The sequence below is a fragment of the Atractosteus spatula genome, chromosome 21, assembly GCF_055471065.1.
Source record: "Atractosteus spatula isolate fAtrSpa1 chromosome 21, fAtrSpa1.hap1, whole genome shotgun sequence".
Lineage (NCBI taxonomy): Eukaryota > Metazoa > Chordata > Actinopteri > Semionotiformes > Lepisosteidae > Atractosteus > Atractosteus spatula.
The window spans coordinates 16,896,861-16,924,533 of NC_142726.1; the positions used below are offsets into that span (position 1 = coordinate 16,896,861).

General features: G+C 48.9%; 1 protein-coding gene across 4 annotated transcripts in view; it reads right to left on the reverse strand.

Moving 5' to 3' along the window:
* Positions 1 to 185: 185 nt before the first annotated feature.
* cpne2 (copine 2) overlaps positions 186 to 27,673 on the reverse strand; it is a 40,673-nt gene continuing 13,185 nt past the window's right edge. For all 4 annotated transcript variants that reach the window (XM_088939227.1, XM_088939225.1, XM_088939226.1 and 1 more), the window contains exons 3-16: positions 24,767 to 24,946; positions 23,803 to 23,877; positions 23,089 to 23,160; positions 22,777 to 22,860; positions 19,463 to 19,552; positions 18,806 to 18,904; positions 17,289 to 17,375; positions 16,274 to 16,333; positions 11,649 to 11,782; positions 10,662 to 10,716; positions 8,909 to 8,960; positions 8,693 to 8,826; positions 2,611 to 2,847; positions 186 to 717 (exon numbers count right to left, since the gene is read on the reverse strand). In XM_088939227.1, coding sequence (XP_088795353.1) covers positions 610 to 717; positions 2,611 to 2,847; positions 8,693 to 8,826; positions 8,909 to 8,960; positions 10,662 to 10,716; positions 11,649 to 11,782; positions 16,274 to 16,333; positions 17,289 to 17,375; positions 18,806 to 18,904; positions 19,463 to 19,552; positions 22,777 to 22,860; positions 23,089 to 23,160; positions 23,803 to 23,877; positions 24,767 to 24,946 — 1,467 coding nt within the window. In that variant the 3' untranslated portion in view covers positions 186 to 609. The remainder of the gene's footprint in view (positions 718 to 2,610; positions 2,848 to 8,692; positions 8,827 to 8,908; positions 8,961 to 10,661; positions 10,717 to 11,648; positions 11,783 to 16,273; positions 16,334 to 17,288; positions 17,376 to 18,805; positions 18,905 to 19,462; positions 19,553 to 22,776; positions 22,861 to 23,088; positions 23,161 to 23,802; positions 23,878 to 24,766; positions 24,947 to 27,673) is intronic.

A 27,673-nucleotide genomic window follows, 5' to 3' on the forward strand; every position in this document is an offset into this window, starting at 1 on the left:
AATTTTTGTATTCACACATTTGCAGAGCCTGACTGTCCACAGCCCAGCTCACATGTTGCAGACAATGCATGACCCCCCCCCGCTCCCCCCCAGGTGCCCCCAGAGTCTGCAGTGCAACTCTGCTCATTGCTGTGCTGCAGCGCCCCCTGCAGACCAAGAAAGGACTTACAGATCCAGTGCCGCAGTCGTGTCAAAGATTTATAGACTGATAAACCCGAGTATAACAAAAATAACAACAGTATAAAATATCCAACATAACTTGACAAAGCACAGATTACATCACTAAACTACACAGGGCACATAAAATGCATTTAAACAATCTTTAAAAAAATCTTACAGAACTTGAGTACAAAGGTACATTCAATACTTATTCATTTTCCCTTTCAAGTCTCTGAGCGTCTGGGCCTGTGTAGTGTTCGTCATTGGAATTAAAAGTTTTTTTTCTCCAGTTTTTCAATGTTTTCTTCTAAAATGTGTATGTTTGGATTAGGGCAGTTTAAAAATAAGACGCAGTAGCCAAGTAAAAACTCCGTTCATGCAGTTTTTTTGTTGGTGTTGTGTAAACAGGGTTAAGATTTTGGCAACAGGCGTGTTCCTGGAGGCGCGGGGTCACTCGGCCTGGGTGCCGCAGGGCGCCAGGTTTCTCTGCTTGAAGTACTGGGCCACCTGCTGGGGCAGCTCCGCCAGCACCGACTTGGCCAAGGTCTCCTTCGGGGCCTGGAAAGAGGGCAAAAGACAATAAAACAACCTTTTTATCTGTAACTAAAACACTCGGCTCCACTCCTCATTTCAGTGCTGGGTTGGCGCTGAACTTCTGCAAGAATATTCCTACTCCAAGCATGCTTTTTAATGGCCACTTCCACGATTCGGTGCACCAGGGCCTCAGTCAGACTTGCTCCTGAGAGAGCACAGCGCAAGGAGATCCTCAGCCTCACTAAGAAATGTACAGAGGTGCCAGCAGCCATGTCACCCTGCAACTCCCAGCTGGCAGACCACTGGAGTTCAGCAGCTGTGAGCCTGGTCAGTACCTGGATGGGAGACTCCTAGGAAAGCTAAGGTTGCTGGTGGAAGAGGTGTTAGTGGGGCCAGCAGGGGGCGCTCACCCTGCGGTCTATGTGGGTCCTAATGCCCCAGTATAGCGACAGGGACACTATACTGTAAATGGGCGCTGTCCTTCGGATGAGATGTAAAGCTGAGGTCCTGACTCTCTGTGGTCATTAAAAATCCCAGGGCGTTTCTCAAGAAGAGTAGGGGTGTTACCCTGGTGTCCTGGCCAAATTTCCCATTGGCCTTTACCAATCATGGCCTCCTAATAATCCCCCTCTCTGAACTGGCTTCATCACTCTGCTCTCCTCCCCACTGAGAGCTGGTGTGTGGGGAGCGTTCTGGCGCACTATGGCTGCCAGCGCATCATCCAGGTGGGGCTGCACACTGGTGGTGGTGGAGGGGATCCCCATTACCTGTAAAGCGCTTTGAGTGGAGTGTCCAGAAAAGCACTATATAAGAGTGAGGAATTATTAATTATTATTATTATTTCAGGGTTTAAGACACTGCTATAGCAGACCCAGCTCTGGCCTTCCCACTGCCTCCAGGATCTCAGCAGTTCTGCGCTTCAGCAAACTGCAGGCTGGTGCAGCCTCAGCTGTAGTTTGCTGAACAGAAGTCACGCCCCGCACTCAGGTCGCTCTGCTGAGCTGAAGGTGAGGACAGTGGCCTGTCTCCACTGCTCCTGGCTTCAGGGCTCACCTCAGTCTCTGGGGATCTCTGGCCTTGATGGGGCCAGCACATGCTTGACTACCTCTGAATCCCCCAATTACTGTACCAGCATTGCACTGACCTTGCAATTAGCAGTCTAATTAAAGTGGTTGTTCAAACCACCCTGAAGTGCCTGATGCACTCCTGTCGACCAGACTCCATTATAAGTGCACTGCTGAGCGCCCACTGGCTGGCTCTGTCCTGTACACACAGGTGCCAGCCCAAGCGCACTCTCCCCGACAGCCCCAGGCCAGCACAGCGGGCTGCTCAGATATTGTATTACAGAAGGATGGCAGTAACACGTGGGACAGGGGCGATTCTTACACCAGACAAGTCTAAACAGAGAATGGCTGTGCTGTCTGAATGGAACAGTGTTGACATATGAAACAGGGAGTCACGGTTAAAATACAGTGGCTTAAATGCTAAGCTATACTTCGGAACCAAGAATTCAGCTGCTGGGATGGTTACTTCGAAGTCATAGGAACCCAACTAGAGTGGGCAGCTTTAGAGCAGCAGTAGGGAGCTACAAAGGAATAGGCAAAGGTTTATTCCATGCAGAAAAGAGACACAATGTTACAGCTGTAGAGCTTTCTTCTGGGGTGAGGAAAACCCATTTTTCTTCTCTTTTCAGCATAGAATAGACCTTTACTTGTTCCTTCTTAGAGCAATATACTGATTTCCTAGAACAATGTCCTACAGATAGATGCAAGGGTCAATCAGTTCCTGGCGAATAAACAAATAGCTTCTTTGAAGCATCTTTTACATGATTATTGATTATTAGAAACAATAAGGTATTTCCCAGGAGTCACACACTGATTTTTTAGAGAAAGTCCGGGCCAGCCGCGGGACACGTACGTTTCTGAAATCTCGGAAGGGGACGAACTGGACGATGTCTCTGGCCGCCTCCTCCCCTGTGTAGGAGCGCAGGATGCGGTTGTCTCCGTCCAGGAACTCCATGGCGGCGAAGTCTGCGTTGCCCACGCCGACGATGATGACGGACATGGGCAGCTTGGCGGCCTGGACGATGGCGTGCCGCGTCTCGTCCATGTCGCTGATCACGCCGTCCGTGATGATCAGGAGGATGAAGTACTGCTGCAGAGGGGGAGACGGAATCCGCTGGTCAGCGCCAGTACCGCAGGGCAGAGCTCGGCCTGGACTCGGCCACACACTCGCTCCTTGCGGGTCACACCTCCCCACGCTCACTGTGCCCCGTGCTGCGTCACCAGAGCCCTACTGCCACCTCACTGCCCTCACAGAGCCCTGCTGGAGTGACGCCAACCCCTCGGGGAGCGAGCAGCTTCCCACAACACGATCTCCTCCTCCTCCAACTCAAACCCAATCCGGATGCGGTTCTGTACACAGACGCGGACCCAGGCAAACTTCCGACGCATGAACAGAACAGCACACTGCACAGCTCGCGAACAAAGCGCACAGCAGGGGGCCGACGCCCCGAGCCCTGCTACAGCTCACAGCGAAGAGTAGCCACATGCTGAAGGGTTCGGGAGAGGACCTCTTGCGCTGCTCGTTAACACCGAGGCTGACACCAAGAACATGATCACACGGCTGCACTTTCATTCAGGCCACTAACCTACTCCCCTCATCGAGCCTCTTAACGTTGGGGAGGCAGAGCACATCAGTTCAGGGGCTGACGTAACCCCCAGATTCAGCCTCAGCCCTTCGGTCAGAGCATCTGTAATGCATTTCTTCTTGTAGCTGAAATGGCCTGTTTGTGCTTCTAACATTTTTTAACAGGAAACAGGCAAGAGATAAGGGGAAATTATAAAGACAGATCTTGCCTTCAGCTACTTTTTATTTGCTAGGCTCTGCTTGGCATCAGTGCACAATGTCTTCATTCCAAGAGCATTCTGTTGTTTCCTATCCTTAAGCTTCGTTAACTCCAGGACAGCACAGACAGGCAGATCAGTATCGGGGTGTTCTCCTGCACGTGAAAGAAAGCAGACGGGCTGTCAGAAGGCATTTCGGAGAACCGTGTTGGACTTTTTGCAGAGCTCTTGTGAAGATGTATTGCTAGTTACTAAACGTGTCCCGCAGATACATACGTCACAGCTGTTTGGATACTGTCAGGACACAGAGTGGAGCCCTTCTTTTACAAACCCTGCCAAATTGGACCAAAAAAGGAATGATGCCTGTTTCTCATCATAACGTGCTAAAGAACTTTAATAAAAGAAGGAATTCGCAGATTCTGAAGGGTGTAAATTGTGTTTGAAAAAATACACTTCTTTTTATTCCTTAGTGCCTTTTATATCCTGCAGTCACATTCAATAAAATAAAACTCATTACACGCATTATGTACTTTGTGGTAGAACTATATAACATTTTTAAATGCCCCACTGAAATTTAGATTTAGAAGTGCCTGAATGAGAAATGACCCTGGAACTAACCAACACTACAAATTTCACAAGAAGGTGTCACTTTGTAACGATTAGACCTACTCACAACTATGTGTGACCCTTTCACTAGGCTGAAGTTCAAAATCCGTGAAATCCCAGAAAAAGCGTCAGCTCAGATGACTGCTGATACATTTTCACTGACCGAACAATGAATAGGAGGTATCATCACTGCTGGTGATGCTATTTAAGTTACATAATCTACTTATGCTGCAAATTATATTTTGTATTAGCAGAATTATTATAAAGAAATTAAATGTTGGGTAAAAATGCTATTGTAAGGGTCTGGATCAGATCTTTCAACATCTGACTGCAGTTTTGCAGTACCTGAAGCAAAAGAGGCTATTTTCTCTTTCCACATTCTCGTCACATCCCACACTAAATCATCCTGGAGTCTTCCCGGCCTTTAAACTGCGAGCTGTGGTCCAGCCCCCCCAGGATACTCTGCAGCTCGGACTCCTCTGGAGTAGTATAGGTGGTTCTCTAGCTCAGGATTCACAGCTCCGATACTGCTGTGTCTCTTAGTTGATCTCTCGCTGACTGTACTCCTGGCTGGGTTCTGTGATGCTGTCTTTCCCTCCAAAAGAACAGGACTCTTCTTCTGAGAAAATAAGCACCCTTCTTCCACAACGCTTGGTCTCGTGTCATGATGTGACCACAAGGATGTTCAGCTGGAATGGGTCAGAAGCAGGTGGTTCTCCGTCTGGTGCAGTCTTTACTTATGCACATGGTTCTGGTTGAGAAGAGTGACCCGTACAGAGTTCATGTCAAGGTCTAATATTTTGGGAGAGTAACAGACTACACCTAACCTGCCAGGAGCTTCACCCAGGAGCAGAGCAGGCCCGACTGTCTGCGGTGTGTTCATCCTGGGCCGGCGCCAGGGAAACTGGCTGCTGCTGTCCTTTGCGATATCAGGCCAACTCCTCCCTGCCCCCTTCTCTCACCTGTGTGCTTTGTCTGAATTGGAGAGCTTTCAGCTGCCGGTTGTTAGCAGTCCTACAGCTCCTTCCTCGAGGTGCTGGGCTCAGAGAGGGGCACCTTCACCAGCGTGCGTCTGATACTGCTCCTCTCTCCCACTGCTCTCCTTCAGAAGTCCAGCGCTTTCATGTGCAGGCAGGCTTAATTACGGGGAGCTCGTTAGCCGCAGAAGCCAGGGATTGCCCATGCAGATTTCCTCTTTTTCTTGGTTTAGAAAAAAAAAGCCTCGCAGATTTACATTTGCCCCTCCGAAATGTTTCAAGAACCGCTCTGTGGCTGCTTGCACAGTAGCTCAGCTGTGCGGATCATAGTTGTGGAGACACTTGTTAACACTCGCGTCTGCTGTCTGCTCTTCAGAGGAGTAATGAGTCAGAAAAGGTGAAAGTACAGTGAAAGTAACAGAGCTTCTGTCAGAAAGGCCCTTCGGTGTTCTTAGCAGAGCACAGAGCACAGCAGTCTGCCGGACTGCTTCCCCGAAACCAGACATGTCTCATTCTGGGTCTGAAAAAGGCTTCATTGCATCACTTGTTCCTATAAAACATGCGAAGTTCGTCTGCTGAAGATCTGACACAAACAGCACGCCCCCCACACCCTTCCTCTCCTGCACTCCAGCTGGCTCCTGTAAAACCACAGCGGCTCTCTGTGCTTCTCGTGACAATGGCCTGATTCTGTGGAGCGCTACTGTGACTGGCTACATGCCACAGGATGCACAAGAGTAAGTCATGTGTCACCCAGCTCGAGCTGCAGCCCTCAGACAACCTACTGGAACACAGACAGCAGAGCCCAGAGACAAAGGAGTCTAAGAAGATTTAAGGGCAACTCTGCAGAAGACAGATCTGGAAATGTTTGTTAAAGGAAGGAGAACTCACGTATTTCCAGGCAGCACAGCTATCCAGTTTTGGACATGTCTTAAGATTACTGTGCATGAACAGCTTACAGGAACACACTGTGTTTCTTCCCCCAGCACAGTAAAAGAGCATGTTACAGCATGCTAGGTGACAGGATGCAATTAAGAATAAAAAGCTCTCTGCTTTCAGGCCTCTCCAACAGAAACATAGTAGTGAGTAGCTATTATCTCCTCTCACCACTCTGACACCCCTCAGCTGCCTACAGAGCACAGTAAACACTCACAAAGCATGATTTCAAAACACTTGCACATTAAACTCTTTGTTTTTTTTTTAACGATTAAAGGCTAATGCAGAGAATAGAGACTGGTTCATCCATCCACCACCAGAAAGCTACTTATTACTTACTTATTCCTACTTATTAAGGGTCATGGCGACACAGAGCCTGTCTCAGACACTCAGAGCACAATGCGGGACAACACCCTGGTCTGGACACTGCACACTAGTACATCGCAGGCCACAGGCAAGTACGCACACACACGTGCACGCACACAGAGAAACAGTCAAGACACATCCAGCCAGCGAGTCTCTGGCCGGTAGGAGGAAACCGAAGAAGCTGGCGACTGGAGAACGCCCACATGTCTGTGAGACGAACACGCACACTCCACGCTGAAGGCACCCCAGCCTGGAACCGAACCCAGGACCCAAGAGCTGTGTTTGACACCTGCACCTGTGAACAGACCGGTTCAGGGAAGACAGTTTGCTTATCACTAAGACCTTGCAGGGAGCAATCCAGTTGCAAGAACGTCCAGGGTGTCTCTCAAGGACATTTTCCACACTGCAAGCAGAGCAGTCTGTGTCCGAACAGTCCTGTGCCTCCTGCTCGACGAGGTATCAAGCACTTATCAATCCTTCAAACTGATTCTTCCTTCTAAGAATTAGAAAAATTAAATCATGTGCAACAGAACTGTGCTTGCGAATAGTATCCCCTCTATATATACTGTATATCCTTAATTGAAAGAGATTGAAATAGCCTCTGCTGAGGGCTGATAAAAGAGGGGAGTTCAAAGCAGCTCGAGGTACTTTGAACTAGCAAAATCCAGCACAGTGCTGCACTCCTCTCTGCAATTAGCCACAGTGCTCTTCTTGAGCACAGGAGCCACAGGTCTCTGCTCTGCTGGCCGCACATTGGCTCGTACCATCGACTAAAACACGCCATCTGCTCGCTGCTGACAACAACACAGCACAGAGGAACGAGACCTGAGACTCCACAGCAAGCACGCCCCTGAAGCAGCTGTCCCTGGAGGCCCTGCGACATGTGCATTGTGAATACTGCAAGGCTGGACAGCCTAGATAAACACCAGTCAGACCTCAGCCCTCCTGCACTTCAGACTTATTTTTTGCTATGTACTGTCAAATAGCAATTTTGTCGCAGTGATCCCAGACAAAGCACTGTGTAATAAGAGCGTGCACAGTGCTGAAGCCCAGGACCCAGGCACTGCTCCAGCTTACCACCCGCATCAGTGCGCTCTCCATCACCACATACTCTCCATAATCAACCAGTCGATCAATTAATTCACTGCATGAGGGCAGCGCGTACAAATCCAGAGTGGAATGTGGTCAGAAGGTGCACATGTGAAAGCCTGAAGACTGGGGCGTGGAATTCCTGTTGTTCCTGTTTTTCCTCCTCAAGTGCTCTTTGGTGCCAGCAGTGGAGCAGTACTGCTGTCTCACGGGGTGGGCGGGGAGCAGCGCTGAGGTTATGAAACAGCCCCCTAACAGGCCTGCGCAAACACACACCCAGAACCGAACACAACTACTAATCGCCGTTGTTGCTAAAGCTACCGGTTCCTTCAAGTGTCTCAACGCTAGCATCCTGGTCGTCGTCGAGATCGCCACCCCTGTCCGTCTCTTCTTCGCTCCTGCTTTTTACGACGAACCTTTCCAAAGACCCTTTAAGGGCCACATCTGCATCCTCCCTCTTCTGCTTCCTTTTTCTTTTCTCGCCCCCACCGTAGCATTTTCGAAATGTGTCCCTGTCTCTGCTTGTGCTCGCCATTTTCCCACCGGCTGACGTTTTTTCCAAGCTTGTTTAGTTTTGCCGCGATCACAGCCGGTGGCCTGTGACGCAGTGAGTGCGGGACACATCCCAGGACTGAATAAAGCATCTGCTCTCCCACCGACTTCAGATTTCATCTCCAGTTAAAATAAGGGCTTTGTGTGTCGCTTTATTAAAATATTGAAACATACATGTGTTTATGTTTTTATGCGTGTGTGAAGCGGGATTGGGCATTTGGGATCGGGGGGGATCTGGCCGGCGTGGGGCCCTGGGTGGCCGCCCCCTCCTTTGAGACGGCCCTGGCTGTTGGCATCATCCACTGGAATTTGTAATAATGGCTGTTTTCTCCAAACCCCCACTGCTCAGCGATGTGTCACCTCATCACACAAACACAGCCTTTCCTGCGAGTCATTCGTCCCACGTTTACATCTTTAAAGACTCCTTACGTGACCCACTGTCTTCTCATGTTTAAACATGCAGTAATGACATGAAAAGTCCTCCCCATCTCCAATTAAAATCTATTTTTACCAGCGATTCGATGGAGGACAATGTGAGAAAGAGCAGCTGCACCCCTTCAGCAAGCCTGGGCAGTCCAGGCCAGCTGCCCCCGACGCCCGGATGGCTCGCCGATGTCGGTCCACACTTACCGCCGCCACTTCCTGCTGCACAGCCTGCGCCGCGAAGCGGGCGACGTGGTTTATAATCGGGGAGAAGTTGGTCGGGCCGTAGAAGCGGATGTGAGGCAGACAGGCCGAGTACGCCTCCGCAATCCCTTCGACGCCTGGGGGGGGGAGACAAGCACCCGTGGGTAAGGAGGAGACACAGCCGCGCAGAACAGCAGGCGGACGGCCGACGTCACCTACCTGAGCAGAACGGGTTGGTGGGGTTGAAGTTGATGGCAAACTCATGCGACACCTGCGAGAGCGAAGACACACAGTCAGAGCCGAGTCTCCGGTGGGACTGCGGGCTGGCGAAGTCCCATGGAGAGCCCTTGTACAGGCGGGGCAGAGCACTGACGGAGCTCCAGCCCCCCTGCTGTGATCAGGCCAGTTCAAGCACAGAGGGGTCAGGACAGCCCAAAGGAAAGGCCAGGAATGCCAATACATACGCGAGAGCAACGTTAACATGACCATCGGGGCTGTCCAGAAACCCTCCTGCTGCTCAAGGCCTGAGCTCTGTATTATTGCTGCTGATGGTTCGACTAGTGTTCCAGTCTTTCCAGCTGTCTGCAGCACTGCAGCACCAAGTAGAAGAACTTCCCTTTCCATCAGTTACCACATGCCTGTCTGCTCCACTTAAAATCTGAAATAATTCCATCATAATCCTGCACCAAACTCCTCATCCTGTCTTACCTATTTTAAATACTTTCTCCACAGAACCATAGAAACCGCACAGGGAGTAAAGAGGAGCTTTTCATTACTTTCACTGAAAATGACAGCGAGCGAAAACCACTCGTAGGCCAGCTCTAATTAAGGTAATAGCCTGTGAATCCGAGCAGATCAAGCAAGTTAGAAACACCATAAACTGCCTGAACTGTGACAGGAGGGAGCATGAGACAGGATGAGAGCTGTGCCCTTGCAGGGCCCACACCAGCCAGAAGAGAGACCAGGCCTCCTGCTCCATAATCCCTTAAAGACACGGGGCTTCTGCCCAGCAGAGGGAGGGAGGCGAGATGGGCGATGAGCTCAGCCCGTCTCACGAGTGAGACACAGTGAGCGCTGAGACAGCGGACTGTCCTGGTGTTGGCTTCCACACAGCTGAAGTGCCCCAGCTGGCGAAGCAGACTTTGTTCTAAATCACTGCTGCGACAATTCCTTCGGTTTAGCCCTGAGACGTCTTGTTCATAATTCCTTGGTCATGATGAAATTTCCTTAGTAAACAGAACAGGAGGGGGCAACTCAGGGGTCTAGAAAATAGGAATATTTACAAAACTGAGGAAACCATTCAGCCTAGTAGTTAATTGATTATGTGAAATCATGATGACCGGGTAGCTTGTTCCAGACTCCTACTACCCTCAGTGTAAAAGAGAACCTCCTGTCCTTAATGCTTAAGTTCCTAAGGTGGAAAAAGGATCGCAGATGTATATATCTTTTTTAATTAAGAGCTCTTCACTGTTACTTTATTTAAATCATTTGAGTGAAGATGCCTCAGAAGCAGCCTTGAAGGTGGCTCAGGCACGAAACAGATGATGCCCAAATGTATATTATAACACACTGATCTTCACAAATCAAAAAAAGCTAAAAATGACTAAGTCATAGGGGAAACGGAATCTGCAATTATCTCTGTAGGTCATAATAAAGACAGGGACTGCCTGCAAAATCTCTTATCTCTAAATGAGGCAAGATACAAGGCTAAGGGAATAGCAGCGTGCGTCTTTTGAAGTGGGACTGACACAGATCACAGGCTCGGTGAGAAAGATAACAGCTGGCATCCATCCAGCTGCTCTACCTGTTGCCCCATCTCTCTACTGCATCCAGACGTCAACGAGCAGTGCTGTCATTCCCCCACAGAATCGTCCGGACACTGTTGTCCAGGAGAGATATTGTCACTCTAACACCCAGGATATTTCGGACAGATACCACATGTGTCATTAACTTCCAAAACAAATGTTTTTACCTTCCAGTCAGGGGGAAGCTGCGCTCCAAATCCTAGAGCAGGAAACATTTTGTCCCTGAAAGAAAAAGCAATGATAACAATGATTCGAGTCATAAGAACACCCTTTTCCCCGAGTTCATAGGAAAAAAGAACCCACAGAGAAATTCTGACCTGTTGCTCCTACAATTTCTTTCAAGAGGTCATTCTCGATAGAGGGCATAGGCACCCAGCAGTCACTCAAAGGCGCACTAGCTCTTCTCTAATTTTACTGCTAATTAACTTCCACATCTCAAAAGCAGGACAAAGGCCACAGAGGGATAGGACTCCTGATCTACAGCCTGGTGACTGATTGGAGCACCTAAGCGGCAGCAGTGACAATCCAGATGACACCAGGCAACTTATCCAAGGAGCAGGAGATCGTACTGTTCCCCTGCTAGAGCCCTGTGCTAGTTTCTCATTACTGCCTTCCCCTTTTCCAAACCTAATTAGAGCAAGAGATAAGACCATTGCCCATGCATGTCCTTTTTATCCAGTCTCCTGTGTTTTTAGCAAACTGGGGCACTTCGTAGAGACACTTTTCTGAGCAGAAAGCATCACAGCATTCAGAAATCAGGAAGTAAGGGGAGGGCTCTGGCACATGCTTGCCCTAGCATGTGGCAGAAACTGATTGGCCCCAGGAGAAAGTCTTGATGTTCTTCTGAGAAATACCCACTCCTTGTTACTAAATGCATACCACATCTAGAACCCTCAGCAAAATACATAACCTTAACCCTGACCCCAACTCCCAGTCTAACCTAAAACTGACCCTAACCCTGACTCTAAACGTAGTCCCAATCCCAACTATAATTCAAACTCCAAACACAATTCTATCCTGATCTCCAAATTGACCCTCACCTTAACCCTAACACTGATGTTCATCAGTGCCCTAGTGCAATACACATACATATACAATACACATACAAACCACAAGCCAAGCACCTTCAACACAGACAGTGCGTCCTGACTCACGTGTCATAGTCCTGTATGATCTGCCCCACTGCCCAAATGGCAGCCAGGTACTCATTGGTTCCCATGGGGTTGATGTAATGCAGGGAGGAGGGGTCTCTTGGGTTCCCATTGGACGCTGTGAAGTCGATGCCCACCTGAAACACACACACGCATAGAGCTGGTCAGGTACCACCCTCACTGCTGCCACGCCAATGGAGCTAAGTGGATGGGTCCCATTAATCACGTTACAACTCAGGGCACAAATGGACATTCTAATCAGGAAAAACAAAACTGATATTAGGACCGCTTTTGTAAGTGGTTAGCATTTCTGCCTTGCAGCACTGGGGCCCTAGGGTGCTATCTGTGTGGAGTTTGTATGTCCTTCTTGTGCTTGCGTGGGTTTCAGAGAACACTGGCCCTGGTGAGAGTGTGTGCGTGTGTCCACTGTAATGGACTGGCGTCCTGTCCAGGGTGTACCCTGCCGTGTGCAAATTGCTTGCTGGAATTGACCCTATCTCCAAAGTGACCCTGAATCAGAAGAAGTGGGTAAAAATGGATGGATGGATAAATATTAATTAGATATTATTATTATTAGAAAGCAGATTTTGGATATTAAGCCAAGGCAAGCATCCACTTATTAATGCTCATTAGTGATAGCTAACTGGCTAGACTGATCCAGCAGACCGATGTTATACGTTTATCAAAGATCTGGCAGAGTACGTGAGCACATCTTTTGTCTTTTAACTCAAATTCAACTTAGAAGTTAAGCATGTGCAGTGCTGTTATGACAGTGCAGAAGCCAGGCGAATTTCCGATTGTCTCTCCCACACACTGTTGTCCTGATCCCAGCGCCTGGCAAGGAAACACAGAGCCGCTGAAACAGACACCAGGCGAAGGCCTGCTGTCACGGCACCTCACTGTAAGATTTTACAGCTCGGCTCATGGTGAGACAGCGACAGAGGGGTGAAAGAAAATGTAGCAGGATTAAGTAGCGAGACTCCATGGGGATTTTGATTCTCTGGTGCTGGAATGAAACTAGATTGCTCTGTACCCCCCACTTGACACAACCGCCTCAATTTGCAGTAATGGGTTTTATTAAGATGCAACATCACCATAGAGACCATCAGCATCCTGGAGCACATGTGCCAGAGAAATCTTCCTTCCAGTGACTGTGGTGCGCTCTCCTTGACATCACTCCCAGGAGACGACCATTCCTGAGGTCCTGCACAAGGACGTTTTCTCTTTTGTAAATGACTTAGAAAGCATGATCCAAACTGAGGTCCAACAGCTGGCTTCCACATGTTCATGGGATCAATCACTTTAATCAGCCCCTTCTGTGCACGAACAGGTGATCACACAGCCCCTCGTTCAATACCCACCAACCTCACAGGAAACAGGACTCTAGTGAGAAAGGGCACAAAATCCCAAAGACAGACTGAAAAAAGGGCCAAAGCCGGGTTATGTGGAAGTGCATTTAAAAGCAAGAACAGGTGGCACTCCTTTACCCAAAGGGTTGTAGGAGTCTGGAACAAGCTGTCAAAGTCACCACGCTGGCTTTCAAAAGAAACGGCTGGATGAAATCCTGGGTTCAATTAGCTGCTAACTACCAAACGGGCGGCGTGGGCCAAGCGGCTCCTCTCGTCTGTGACCGGTCTTTCAGCTTTGGGCCTGACAGTGGTGCGTCTCTGATCGTCACGCTGATGTCCGGCGTCCCAGTGGAACCGGACTTCAGCTTCTCATGCAGGACGCTGATAGGTCACATCGGGAGAAAGGGGCGTATTTGATGTCAAGCCCTTTTTTTCTGAAGATATGTTAAACAAAACCCTCTTGCTCTTACCATTAATCACCTGCGCAGCGTCTCTGCACATTACATGCTGCACCCTCACTGGCAACGTTCAGCAGGGCACAAACTGTTTCTGCACACGATACCCGGAGCTGGGCTGCTGTGCCACAAGCCCACTTACTGTGTTTGCAAAGGAAGCAGAATTGCCCTAGTTTCCAGGATTCGGACTTCAAAAAAATAAAACTCAAGACTTTGCATTTCAGATCGTCATCACAGTGAGGATAATTCCCTAAAATCAGATTAACCTATCTCCCCCACATTCCAATGGAGGAGCTGGGAAATAAAAGGTTTCTATAAAAATCTAAGAAGCTTCTCCCTCTAACAAAAGGCAAGGATTACCAAGGGCTGTGGGACACAGAATCCTAAATTCCAGTATTGCATGTCTGTGGGTGTCCTTAAATTACAATAATCTACCGAGAAAGAAGTTATAAAAAAGGTCATTCGTGTGGCACCAAATAAATTTCATTTGTAATAATAATAATGTTGCTTTATTGGCCATAATTCATTCAATGAATTGTATTCATTGGGATACAATTTCTTGCATTAGGAATTCATCTTATCACATACCCCAGCTTGCTCTCCATGAGACACACACAGACAGGGAGAGAAACTAGGGGTCAGAGTGCAGAGTCAGCCATTTATACAGCACCCCTGGAGCAGTTGGGGTTAAGGGCCTTGCTCAGGGGCCCAACAGAGTAGGATTCCTCTGCCGGCTGCAGGATTTGAGCCAGCAACCTTCCAGTTACAGGCACAGATCCTGAGCCACAGAGCCACCGCTCTGTTTACAAACTGCAGTGCATGTTCCCTTTTGTGAAGATAATTATACACAACTGCCTTTATCTTATCACTCCTGGAGCTGTACACATGGCCAAACAGTTGTAGTAATTTTTAGTTGTAGTAAGACAGTAGGATTGCAGTTAAATCATTCGGTCAGCCTTGGTGGGGGATTAGACACAGATAAAGCAGACGGTATCAGGGAGAGAAGAGATTGTAATAGTGAGTAGAAGCAACTCTCCTCCTTTACAGACCAGGACTGCAGGACTTCCAGGGGATTTCAGCACTGCAGGGAATGATGTTTAGTGCTGGCAGTGGAAGTAGTGTGGTTTTCCCTGTGTGGAATCCACCAGGCTGTAAGAAATGGCTCCGTTTCAGATGCATCTGGCCTGTGTGTCAAGAGAGCACCTTTTACTGGATACAGCTTTCCTCTTTGTCCAGGGTCTTGCATCTATCTGGGTTCCCAGGCAGTTTTGGGAGTTTCTGTGTTTCCAGAAGGTTGGGCTGCGATTCTCACTGATTGGGAAATATCTGCACAGAGCCACAGACGTTGTGTGTTGTACATAAATATTTGTTTGTCCTTTTTAAGTTTTGCCACCTGTTTTTTTTTGCCGGAGAACAAAGTAAACACCATGGTGTGTGAAAACTGGGGGTGCATAGCTGCTAACGTTTTATTTGGCTTGCATAACAAGCGGGTGTCAGGACCTGATCCCGATATTGATCCGACTGGTGTATGTGATTGTCCTGTGTATTTAGTCTCCGCTCGCTGGCACTATGCCCTTTGCCTTATTTCTTCCTTTCTCCCCTCAGTTCAAGTGAGCAGATTGGTTCTGCAAGGGGCTGCTGTTTCCATGACAACCGTACTCTCTCTGCCTGCGTCTTTCTCTCTGACAATCACGGAAATAAAATTCACACGGTTATATATAGAGAGCTCAAATGCCTGGTATGAAGCAAAAAAAAAAGACGCAAATCAAGAAAGAAGACGTCAAAGGACTAAATTAAACACCGCATGGTGTGATCTCAGTGCTAACTTGATCTGACCGTCTAACAGTGATCCCACCAGGGAGACAGGGCCGACCTCCTTGGGCCAGCAGGCACGCAGCGTCACTCGCCCAGCTGCGCACAAGCCGCCTGCCGAGGACGACAGGCTGCCACCACGCGCACCGAACTACTGAAGACACTGAACACTGAGGTGCACAGTCCCAAGCACACTGGGACAGTGCAAAGGCAGAAAGAGGTGTGGACAGACAAAGCACGGGAAAACGCAAAGTACGGGCAGTTATATCCACTAAAAAGCCCTTGGAATTGAATATTCCGAGGGGTCATGAGTGGGTATCCATCATGCTCCTCTAGCTTGTCCCAGGAGATCTCCATTGTGCAATTTGCCTGTATTTATTTCTCTACTGTGTTTGTAAGGGGAGTGAAACCAGTACCAGACTTCATGCATGGGCTGAAATTACCATCCATTAACAGCTCACCATGCTCTGCAAATTCCCCCCCCCCCAACAGAAGGGGCCTACAGGATGTGAGACTGCAAGTTCAATTTCCTCATTTCTAATTCTTCCTAATTATCGGGCTGCCAGCAGTGAAGCAGACCGGGCTAGTGAGGGGTGAGGTGGGAGATTCCCAGCTTGCTCCCTGTTCTCCCACTGAAACTCCAGCAGGCTGGCAGGGAGGAGTGAGCAAGAGGAAGGGACTGTTTTGCCTGTTAAGCCTGTGCTGCCCAGCTCCTCTCCTGCAGGACCACAGCCCAGCAGGTTCTTCAGGTCTCCTCCTAGGTATAAGGCTTGTGCTGAATGTAAATTGATAATTCAGTGAATAATTACTTTAATTATCTAATTAAGCGCTTGAGTGGAATGGAAACCAGAGAAGCTGTGTCTGTGTCACAGTGAGGGGAGCCGTGCACCGCTGGCTCAGACGCAGAGGTGTGTGTAGGTGCTGGAGGAGAAACTCTGGCCCTGAAGCCAGTGAAACAGCCCTGAGTCTGCGAACAGGAGTGGCTACAGAGGCCATGGAGGTGCATACTTACAGTGAACATGAGCTGGCATCCTCCCAGGATGTAATCTAAGAAGGAGTAGTCTCTTGCAATCTGATAAAACACAACAACATTTCTCCATTGTAGAGACTGCTTCTAGAGTTCACAGCAAATATGCACAGAAACGAGCAGCCAGGAGATTGTTTATAAACACACAAAGCATGGATGTCACGCCCCGCACTCTGCCTCGCAAACGCCACTACATTCCCAAACCCACTGTCTCACGATCTCATTCCTGACTGAACCCATCACGTTCCCACGGGCACCAGATTCCACAGATTCTCACTCCTGGACCAATTATCCCACCACGTCCCTCCCCCTTCACTATTTAAAGTTCCCTCATGCACCAACCCGAGCTCACTATTGAAAAGCCTCCTTTAGAGTTCTATAGTGACCGTTTTTAGTCTCGTTGGATTTCCTGGTTTTTGGACTTTACTTTTCCCGTTTGATCTCGTCTCTTGGATTTCGCCTTTCGGATTGTCTTCTCGGTTTGTCTCGGATCTATCCGGTTATCTGATCTCTAGCGTCTCCTATCGACCTTGCTTCTGGATTACAATTTCGGATCGTTGGCCTCTGCATCCCGCAGAATTCACAGCTACGCACAGGATCCTCGGAAAACTACCTGCCGGTTCCCTGACAATGGAACCGCAATCCAAAGCATTTTCTTAAAAATGTAATTAGTTATTTAACCAGATCGCTCAATTGAGAACAAATCCTTGTTGAGAAAAACCCTGCAGACCCAGCTGTATAGCAGGCGCGTTTACTGCAGCAGTCTGAGCAAAGTACCTTGAACAGTCCACTCGTGCACACTGCTTCCCCTGCTACATTACTTCATTAAATGTTCAATAAGAAGACATTAACACCATGCATAATTATTTTTCATGCCTGTCTTAACACGTGTTCTTAACACAGGTTATTCTGGCTTCACTTTGACTTAATCCGAATAATTAAAAGCACCAATAGCAGATTAAGCTACAGATACCTTCAGGAGTTAGTTGGGTCTATTTACCTTGCATGACTTCAGAATGATGATCCCAGAATTTTTATAGCTCTTCTTCTTCTTTTGTTTCTTGGGGTTGATGCATTCAAACTCCACCTGCGAGGGGAGATGGCCAGGATTAGGATTTTCACGATGGCCGGCACCAGCTCCGCCCTCTGCTGTGCTCAGGGAACACCCTGCACTCTAAACATCAGCCCTCTCAGCTTCTCTGTTCTCCAGAGGGAGCTCCTCCAGGTGAGGAAATGGCAATATTTGTGGCTGCATGTCATACATGTTAAGAGGCACATGTATTATGAAAGTCTGAAATCGCCTTTCAAAGTGCCTCTTCTCATGCAACTCCTGCTACTTATGTTTCTGTGCAGAAAGTAGTCTTTCATTTTCCTTTGAACATAAACATGCGTGCGATCAGACCCTGGGTTCGAACAGAGTGGGGTCACTGGAGATGACAAAAGCCTTTTCATATTAGGTAACAGAGACCAGAACTCTGTCTGCCAGAACAGCTCCAAAGCTTCAGTGAAATCACATCACATCTCTAGATGAATAACCTTAGGGCCCTCAGTACTGTGCAGCAAGCTGGGATTTCTATGAGCTGCATGCTGTGAGGAGAGAGTCTGAAGGTTTGGCAGGAGGTTTGCAGGAGAGCTGGCAACGACGGCAGGCGAGTTAGAAAGGAGCAGTTGCTGCAAGATCTGGATTTGTTTTGATCTCCTCAATGAAAACAAATGGCCACTGGAGAATTCTGTAAAGACCATTTTAATTTAAAAAAGAAAGAAGTTCTTGAAAACGCTGAACCAGAACACACACATTATATTAGCATAATAATAACAGCAACAACAAAGGAAAGTGTGACGGAGCTTTTGGTCTGTTTTGTTCGTGATGCAAACTAGTTCTGATTAAAAAAGCGGCACGCTGGAGTGCCAGCTCCTCAGAGGTACGAACTGTTTTCCAGCCTCACAATTAAACAGCAACTCCTCTCCGACTGCCAGACCTCCAGCAGAAGGTGCGGGCTTGTCTGCAGGATTAACATTCATCCTGGAGGACCTGTTTTTCTGATGGAGGCTTGCATGATGCAGCTTTAAATGCCTGCTAACAAATCAACAAGCCCGTCTGCTTCCTGCCAGACTCTGGCAATGGGAGCCAGCCTGTATGCTCTTCAGTGAGCTCAAACGCTAAGCTGTGCTTCAGATAGGCTGCAGGGACTCAACAGTGTTGACTCCTGAGGACTATGTGTGGCTTTGACAAGTTCAAGCCTTTCCCTAATTCACTCTGCACCTCTCATTGGCATGCTCTGTGACACAAAAGCATTCTGAATCAATTTAGGCTCATTTGTGGATTTTAAAATGCTTTAAAAAAATCACACCCTAATTATTTGCTGTGCTTCTGTATGTTGTGCATGACCTGCATGGACAAGATACCATCAGTAAAGACAAGTGACTGGGCCCTGACTATACCAGTGGTGGCCATAGTGGTGTCACCAGTCCTAGGCCACAGCGCACTTGTTTTTCTGCGCTTTGTGTGGTTCTCACCTCTGCTGAATTCTGTGCTTCACACATCTTTGATACTGTGGTCTGGAACTCCCCAATAAAGTCATGGCCCCCGTCGTTGTCGTAATCAAAGCACATCACCTGAAACAGAGCGCGAGAGTAAGCTTCAGTCAGACTCTCTGTCTCCGTGGAACAAGCAATCCTGACATTTGGAAGTGGTTTTGTCTCCTGGGACAGCTGTAATGGAAAACTTAAAAACTCAGGAGCACTTGTCAGTTGCCAACACACATATTACCGGGAAGCACTTTGTTTTCATTACCCTTATTGGGTTTACTGAAACTGCTTAATGCACTGGGATCAAATCTGGCAGTATTCAGGCTTTTAAGTCTGCGTGCCACATCACCAAGCAGGACTGCAATTCCGAACCCCACGGCAAAAGTCTTGCTCCATTGCCAATGAGGTTTGTTTTTATTCTTCATGTCCTTTAGCTTCAATGCTTGTCTAACAAAACGAACACTCCCACACTCATCCTCTGCTCCACGGCGCCACCACGGGGTGCGCTTGTGTGCTGGCTCTGCATCAGCCTGTGGAACCTGCGGCTTCTTCGAGTAGTAAGTTTTTCCCAGTCGGTTTTTCCGTGTGAATGGCTCTGCTGGTGCATGACGGGGGCACGCCTGTCTGCCGGCAGGAAATACCTGCCTTTATGCTTTTTTCGACATCTCCGTTGCACAGCGAGACCAGCGGCATGCTGAACGGTTTCCACACGGGGTCCAGCGTGTTCTTGATGACCTGGAAAAGAAAAAACAAACTCTTTCAGCGCCTGTACCAGGAAAGCACGACACGCCTGTGATCTGACAGCGTCCCCAACAGGTGTGCAGCACACTGGCAGAGCAGAAGACAACGGCGCTTTCTCTCCATGGAAAACAGACATCACACTTCAACACGAGCTGGCTAGCCAGACCAGGACCTGCGCTGGTTTCTAAAGCAAGTCTCAGAAATGTACTCACTGCTATTTTATTCCATTCTATTTTGCACGAGTATTGTTTTGCTTATGAGGTCAGGTTTGGAGTAAGGAATGGCAGATTCACGCAGTGGCCAGGAATGTGTATTGCATTAAAGCTCAACGTCTCCGCAGTGTGCTCAATGTGCCAGCAAAGTGCTGACAGAGCTGGCAGTGACTCAGGGTCTCAGAGCCAGCCAACAATAACACACAAAGGACCCAGTGTAGTGCTGCTCACTCGCACACGCATTCCACGCAGACCGAAGCAAACCCGCCCTTCAGTCGAACTCTCGCACACGGTGCTCGCCACAGCAGGACTTCGCCACACAGCCTCGGCCCAAACCTCAAACCCCAGACTAGCTGCCCCTTCTGGAGAGCCACAGTCCAGCCCGTTACACAGGGATTCTTAAACGCCCCGCGAGCAGAGCTCTGCAGAGCTCGTTCACTCCTCCGTACCGCTGAGCCCTGCCCTAGTGGTAACTCTGACGTACGCCCTCACTACAGGTGGCTGGATACTGGACACTCACTCATGCTGGCACAGCCCTGGCAGTCAAGATCACAGACCACTAGAGTGGCTCTCAAAACCTGCAGTAAGAGGACGTGAACAGTCTGTGCTCGATCTACTGCAGGGGTGTATGCTGACAACCCTCAGAAGAGCTCTTCGTGGAGATGCGGACTGTGTCATGACCACCTGCAGATGACTTGACCTCGGCACTCCAGACCCGAATAATCTGGACAGCACTGCCGTCACAGCTCCGCCTAATCAGAATAAATACCGCCGGCAATCTGACGCAGCTCCCGACAATCCTAATCAAGCACCTGCCAATTCCCACTAATGACTCAAGCACACTCCCCGATCACTACCACACCCCTGGAACCCCAGGACACTGATGGACTCTTAACCCTCATCACAGCGCTCAGCACTGGGTCAAGGAGCGGAGCTCTCTCCCTCGTCTTCCCTGCGCCTCTGTGCGATTCCCCTGCTGATCTACTGGCTCAACGTCCTGACCTGTTTAATGACTACGACTTCAGATTGCGTCCTTGTACTGTTGCTTTTCTGATCTTCTGGCTAACGACTAACGGCTACAGCTTTGGATAAGTACTCCCCGTTTTCTCCTTCTCTGTCTCTGCCTTGCGTTCCACCTTGCTGGAAAACCACAGAGTTCGTCATTTTTTCTCTCCCGACGTTACACCGGCAGTTTACTGGGACCCTCTTTTCTAAAAAGGCCTCCAACTTTTAAAATGAAGGATTACAACCCTTCCTTAAGCATGTGTGTGTTTTATCAGGTCCAGCCGAAAATCCTGACTTCAAGGCTGTTATTCTTTCCATCCACATTGGTCCAGGAGAACATTCACAATACTGAGCTGTTCCCCGGGGAGCAGCAGTCTACCCTGCATGGCAAAGCACAGCTCACTGTGTGCGAGTGAGTCATCCAGAAATATTATTTTTTCCACTGTAAAAATAGGTGTGTGCACTATTTTAAACTTAATTAAGCTTCAGACTCCAAAAATAGCCAGGCAAGCCCTTGTATAATTATATTGCAACAGCTTGGGAGTGACCCCGTTGCATTTGTACGATAAAATACAATAAATGTCTTTATATTTTAAAAAGTGCATTTAAATGTTTAAAAAAAAATGAAACAGTCCTTTTTTTAAAGTCTAAATTTAGTCATTGTTTTCAAATAGACTTCTTCCTAGTTGCACTGAAGTTGAAATAAACCATTCTTAACCAGTGGGAAAAACTCAAAGCAAATCAAGGAGAAAGGATGCTTAATTCTTAGTTTCATATATTCCTGACACTCACACGCTTTCTCTGTTCGAACTCATCTGCCTGCTGGAAAGCGACCCCCCGTTTGTACAGCTGGGTATGTTACTGGAGCACTTCGAGTGAAGTACCCTTCTCAAGACGGCAACGCCAGCCTCTCTTCCAGGATTTCAGGCCCTGTGCAGTGTTAATGACCACCCCTGTGCCTCTTCCACGGTGCTCAGGAGAGATTACATCACCAAATGTGCACAAATACATTAGAGCCCTGTCTAGTTTATTCATTTCCTGCAGTGCTTTCCTGCTTCTAAAACAGCCTGTTTTCCTGGGCATTGGCTGCGACGAGCAATCGCCTAGAAATCTGTACAGCCTTTTGTGCTCGTGTCCATGGGAACGGCGGGGATTATTTTAATGTTAATAGGGTACAAGAAAATATCCAGTGCTTTTCCCAAGACAGCCAGTTTTGCTTCGGCACTTTTCGCACCAGCCGGCTTTGTGACATTTCTGCAGAGCCAGGGGTCAGAGGTCGAGTGGGTGTGCATCACACAGGGCTCTGACAAGCCAGGGTCTGCCTCCTGACTTGAGGCTGGAGGCTGGAGAAGCCTTTCAGAGAGGAAGGGGGCAGAAACAGTGGATTCAGTGGCAAGAAGGTCATTAGGGACAAAGGAATGTCAGAATGTCACAGATGGGCAGCACTGAGGCAAAAACACTGCTGCACTCGCGGAGTCTGGAAACAAAGTTCTATCCAAGACAGCGTCATAAAGCAATGGGATTACAGTTCAGGAAGGAAGAAGTCCCTGTCCGAACTAATTGAGATCAGCTGCAGCAACTCACAAGTTATTCTGACGTAATGTGATGTCGGATTTCCACATATACCACACGTCACCCTCTCCTCTTCTCCTCTTCCTCGCTTGTTTTAGGATCCCTCCTCCACCCCCTCTCCATCTTTGCAGCTGCCCTTTTGTCAAATTTTCACAAGCGCTGGGGTCCTAGGCTAGTCTAGTCTTCTCCTATGGCCGGGAGGTTAAAGCCACGTCTTCACAGAACTCAATTCACTATTCTACTTTCACACCCACTTCGGCTGCTGTCATCCCTCGTGAGTGTATAATCCCCCGGGCCCGAACAGAGAGGCTCGAGTCAGGTCTGCAGAGCCTGAGCCAGCCTGGGCAGGTTCCTGATTCCCCCCCGAGCACCACAGCACTGGCCCAGCAGCAGACTGTGCCAGGACACCCCCAGAACCGACAATCCTACCTCCGTCCTGTGAACCAGCATCCACTTCCCATCGTGGCCTTGCTTGTGAAACTCTAAATAGGGATCCGACTTGCCAAAGAAATCCTGGAACACACCAAGAGAATTAGCATTTAGTCGCTGAAAGTAAAAACAAACACAAGGTGACAGAGAGCCTGGCTTGCTCATTCGGTTACTAGTAGCTCATTGATCCCAGGATCTTGCCAATCTGGTTGATAAGGATCCCAGGATATCTCCTGCAACAAGAGGTTGCGCAGTTTGTTCCCCACTCCCACAACCCTTTGTGTAAAGAGCAGCTCTGCGCTGAGGACTTACCTTTTTGTCTAGCTTTCTTCCGCACATAGTCAGCGCTATTACTCTGTTGTCCGACAGCTCCTGTGCAGTTATCTGCAAAAGAACAAGCCAAACAGACTGACCCCTGAGGAACCTCTCAATAGGAAATACTCGGGCCCAAGCACAAATCACCAAGCACTGAAGCGAGGTATAGAATTTGGAATCAGTATTATGACTGTGAAACGCCTTTACCGCAACACTGTTTTTCTTCAAAGTAAGAGTAGCAGCAGTTCTAAACGCAGGAATCAAGGAGCCTCAGTGATTTGGAAAAGCATCCACTTTTAACGAGTAACGAGTGTCATAGCAGCAGGTGCGCTTTGAGGGAACAGCTCTATCAGGAATCTTTAGATCTCAGAGCCTGCTGATTTACCACCCATCTTTTCTTTTATTCCAGCATCTGTCTAAGCTCTTGTTTCCTTCTTTTATTTTCAGAACTGGCAAAGACACCTGTCAGCCTGTAAAGGAATGTTGAAAATATCTCTTTCGTCTGGCCTTTCTGACCGATGCTGGTCAGACGCTGGGTTGAGAGGTTGGGTTTAAATTTAGATTACGTGTCTGGTTAGGGTTAGAATTAGACAGTGTTAGGATTCCGAAAGGTTCTCAGGTTACTGTTTGATCTAGGACTTGGGTTAGGACAAGCAGTCGGCTTTAGGCTTGTATTCCTGCTCGGGATAAGGGTGAGCTTTAGCCTCTTACCGTGATCGCTCCTTTCCCAGCTGGCTTCCCATTTCCCAGGACCAGAGGCCTCGTCAGCTTCTTACTGGACACAATCTGGCCCCCGAAACACAGGGAACAGGATATCAAGATCCACACAGGGCTGCTTTTCACACACTGGCAGAAGTCAAGAACTGGGCAGCACAGCTTTCAGAACAGCTTCTAGCTGTGACTTTACGGTTCTTATGGCAAGAAGTTACTACTGCATTGTGCCTGTGGTAGACAAGGGTCACATCACACTTCGTCTCCCTCACTGACGTCAGTGTGTAGATATATAACCTTTTTATACAGGGAGCAGATATTCACTACAGAACTGGCCTGTTTTAGCCAGCAGTGCGGAGGATCCAGGAGTGGGGGGTCTCGAGCTCAAATCCCAGATGTGGTACAGATGTTGTAGCCCTGAGAAAGATACTGCACCCAGACTGCGGCAGTAGATGCCCTGCTGTGTAAACGAGGGCACCGCTGGTAATCATTGCAAACTGGGAATTCTTTCTCATATGACTCACCCGGTTATATAAAGGACTGTGGCAATCTGACTGCGTCAATTCCTTAGATCAATATCTGACGTTTACAATTGTTTCCTTGAATGTCAGTGCCCCTTGAGCTTTACAGCATTTTCTAGGAATATGACTCAAGATGTTCACTGCAAACAAACATTATTGGCTGCAGTCCTGAAAGCTCTTATCTTTACAAGAGCATGTTGTACACGTGCCTGTGCTTTCCACGAAATGTCGTTTGCGTGCAAAACAAACAGCGCCATGCATCGCCAGCTGGTCTCCGATTTCAACAGGCTACACCTCATGCTCAGTTTTTGAGATTAAATCATTAAAGAAAAAAGTAACCGCAGCAGGATCTGGAGGAGGGTCATGTTGACTGTGCCCACTTGTTCTGCCACCCGCCTCATGCGTCTGTCTCGCACGGAATGAGTGCCAAGAAGGATGCCTACCACTCCCAGAGTGCACGTGAACTCCCCTAGGAAGTCGTGCTCGTACAGCTGCGTGCTCGACTTGTCCTGGTCAAACAGAGCAAACTTCAGCTTCTGGATCTCCTCGAAGTGGTAGTCAATCACAAACTTCACCCCAAACACGGGGTTCAGGTTGTTCACCGCCGTCTCCGTCCGGCCGATCTGCAGGAGGGCACAAGCAAGGGGGCAGACAAACAGAAATGACCAAAATCAGTTTGGAGGTTTATTCAGTATTAAGAGGGAGTAGTTCAGGTGGGTAGCTGCGTCAGCATGCGTAGGATACAAAGGAACAAGTAATACTGTAGGTTTAATCAATGCTGAAAAGAGAAGAAAGAAAACGCAACGTTTCGGCTGTGGAGCCTTTTTTCGGGTGTCTGAAGGCTCCACAGCTGAAACGTTGCGTTTTCTTTCTTCTCCTCCACGAGTGACCAGCTTAGATTCCCCCAGATCACCTTGACAGGGAGGAGGGCTACAATCAAGGAGCGTGCCCCCGTCTCATCGTCTGAACGTTCCCTCTCTGTAACCAGGACACCTGTGCAGCGGATGCTGTCTGGAAATTGTGCCCAGAAGGACTGAAACAGCCAGCCGTCCCCAGGTACACAAGCTGTGAATCTATGAGGGAGAAGTCCAGGCTGTGTAGTCCAGGCTGTGTAGTTTTTTTCCTCCATTCTCATTGGAACAATGTGCCTCTGTCTCTCGCCGTCTCACACTCTGGATCCCAGCCAGGTCTGCTGGCTCTTCACACACACAGCTTGAACTGGCAGCACCCCAGATCTTCGGCACACCCCACACGCAGGCCAGCCAGCATGCTGCTATGGGGAGGCTCCTCTGGTACTACAGCTGCAGTCCCGCGTAAGGCCAGTTCCCTACCCAGCACTCTTCCAGTCAGGTACTGCTGCACTGACCAGAAACCCAGGAGCTACTGTGCACATTATTATTAATAATGGTAATGCCAAACTTCCAAATGATCAGAATCGGACAGAAGAGACGCCTGGAACCCTTCTGGTGCTCCAGTTTGCTCGCTGTTGACAAGCCTGCGGGACAGTTCCACAGGCAACGTGAGCTGGGAACACGTGTGGCCGACAGTGATGGGCTACGACGACTGGCAGATCTGGATTCATCTTTTGCCCCTTTTGCATGAAGATCTAGGCTCTAACATGCCATCGCTGAGGCTGCAGACCTTGCGGCAGAGGTGTGACATCAGGACCCCTGACAGACCCGCGATTCACACGCCCTCGAACAGAAACCACACACACCTGCACTCCACTACTCAATGCGCTCTCCCCCCCCCCCCCGGTTTCCGACGGTTTCATTGTTACAGAAAAAAACACGCAGGAAAGAAAACCATCAGCTCATATCATTTCATTCCATCCTCTCTTAGTCTGTGGTTTCTTTTCGCACATCGAGCTTGCCAAACGGATTATCTTATTCTTGCTGTGCTGCTGTTCATCCCACCGCTGACCCCCCTTCCTCTCAAGCCTCAGCACGTTTAATTGACTGAAATCAAAGGTACCCAGAAGCGGCTGGGTGATGTCACACAACAGTCGTCGGTTCAGTTGCCTAGAAACAGCAGCAGGGTCAGAGGTGACTTCTGTTGTTTTGGGTGGACCTGGGCACTTTAATCCAGTGAAAATGGAGCTGTTACGTAAACGTCCCCTTTAATTAAGGCAGAAGGAGATGTTCTTGCGCTCTCTTTGCAGTTGGTGAATTTTGCTTTAAGAAATGATGGAAGGTTTTCAAAGGGAAAGCATCTGCTTCACAAACAGAGTGACGAGGCTTCTCACAGGGCTGCGGCGCTGCTGGGAAAACGGCCGCAGAGATCAGCTGTTCGTCTCGGCTTCAACCCCCCAAATGGTACCAGCGCATTCCTGCGTCTTCAAAGCCTGAGATGAAATTCAATCATCTCTGGACAGTTAGTGTTACTTGTCTAAGCTCTGCATGGGTGAGGCAGTTCACATCTTCTGGGTGCTGTGCAGTCCTGCCTTTAAAAACACAAACAGAATCTCTTAAGTCTTAACATGCCCTGTTGATTTTAGAATTTCTATAGGAAATCCACGTGATTTCTAAAGGGTTGATCTCTGCGGCAGCCTTCGCTGTTTTACAGTGTGAAATAACAGTAAAACTCTGCCACCGACTCCACGTCCTGCAGAACCCGCTGCTCTGGCGGCAGGAGGGCCCCAGGAGCCACGGCCGACCCCCAGAAGCTCCGCAGGCGAAGAGCTGCCCTGACTGAACGATCGCGGGAAACCGGGCTTCGCGGCAGGAACGTACAGGCCCTCTGCGGCCGACGCCTCTGGCTCCACGGCTTGGACAGCCCTAGCTCGCCCGATGGCGTGAGACATCCGGGACGAGAGCCTGCGAATCTGCAGCAGGAAATTAAGTAGCAGATGTGTCCAAATAAAATAAAAAAAAGACTTAAGCCTGACCCTGCTGAGACTGATGCAGCAGGGGCAACACGTGGCCTGTAATTCTACTACAAAAGACAAGCTGATTGACTGGCTTTTTCTTCCTGCGGGTTACACAGCTCGGGAATGATCATTCATGCTGATCTACTGCTCTTTCCTGTTGTCTGCGTCTTTCTCCTCTTGGTTTCTCGCTCCGCCTAGTTTTTTCCCCCTTTTCAGGTCTTGCCTGCGCTCCTGCGCAGCTGTTTCAGCACAGACCCGGCTCACAGCTTTCCTGGGCGGCAGTAACCTCTCTTCCCGCCCATGCAGAAGGCCTTCCGAAATCCAGCTGCTCCTCTCTCCTGTCCGCTGGGTCTGCGAGGACAAGAGCAGCGCAGGGGTGGTTCCTGCCGGGTCCACTGTCAAGAAACGTCCACCTGCTCTCCTGCCCTGGTGGCTGTGTCCGATTCTGAGAGGCATCAGAAATGCAGCAGATGATACTGGT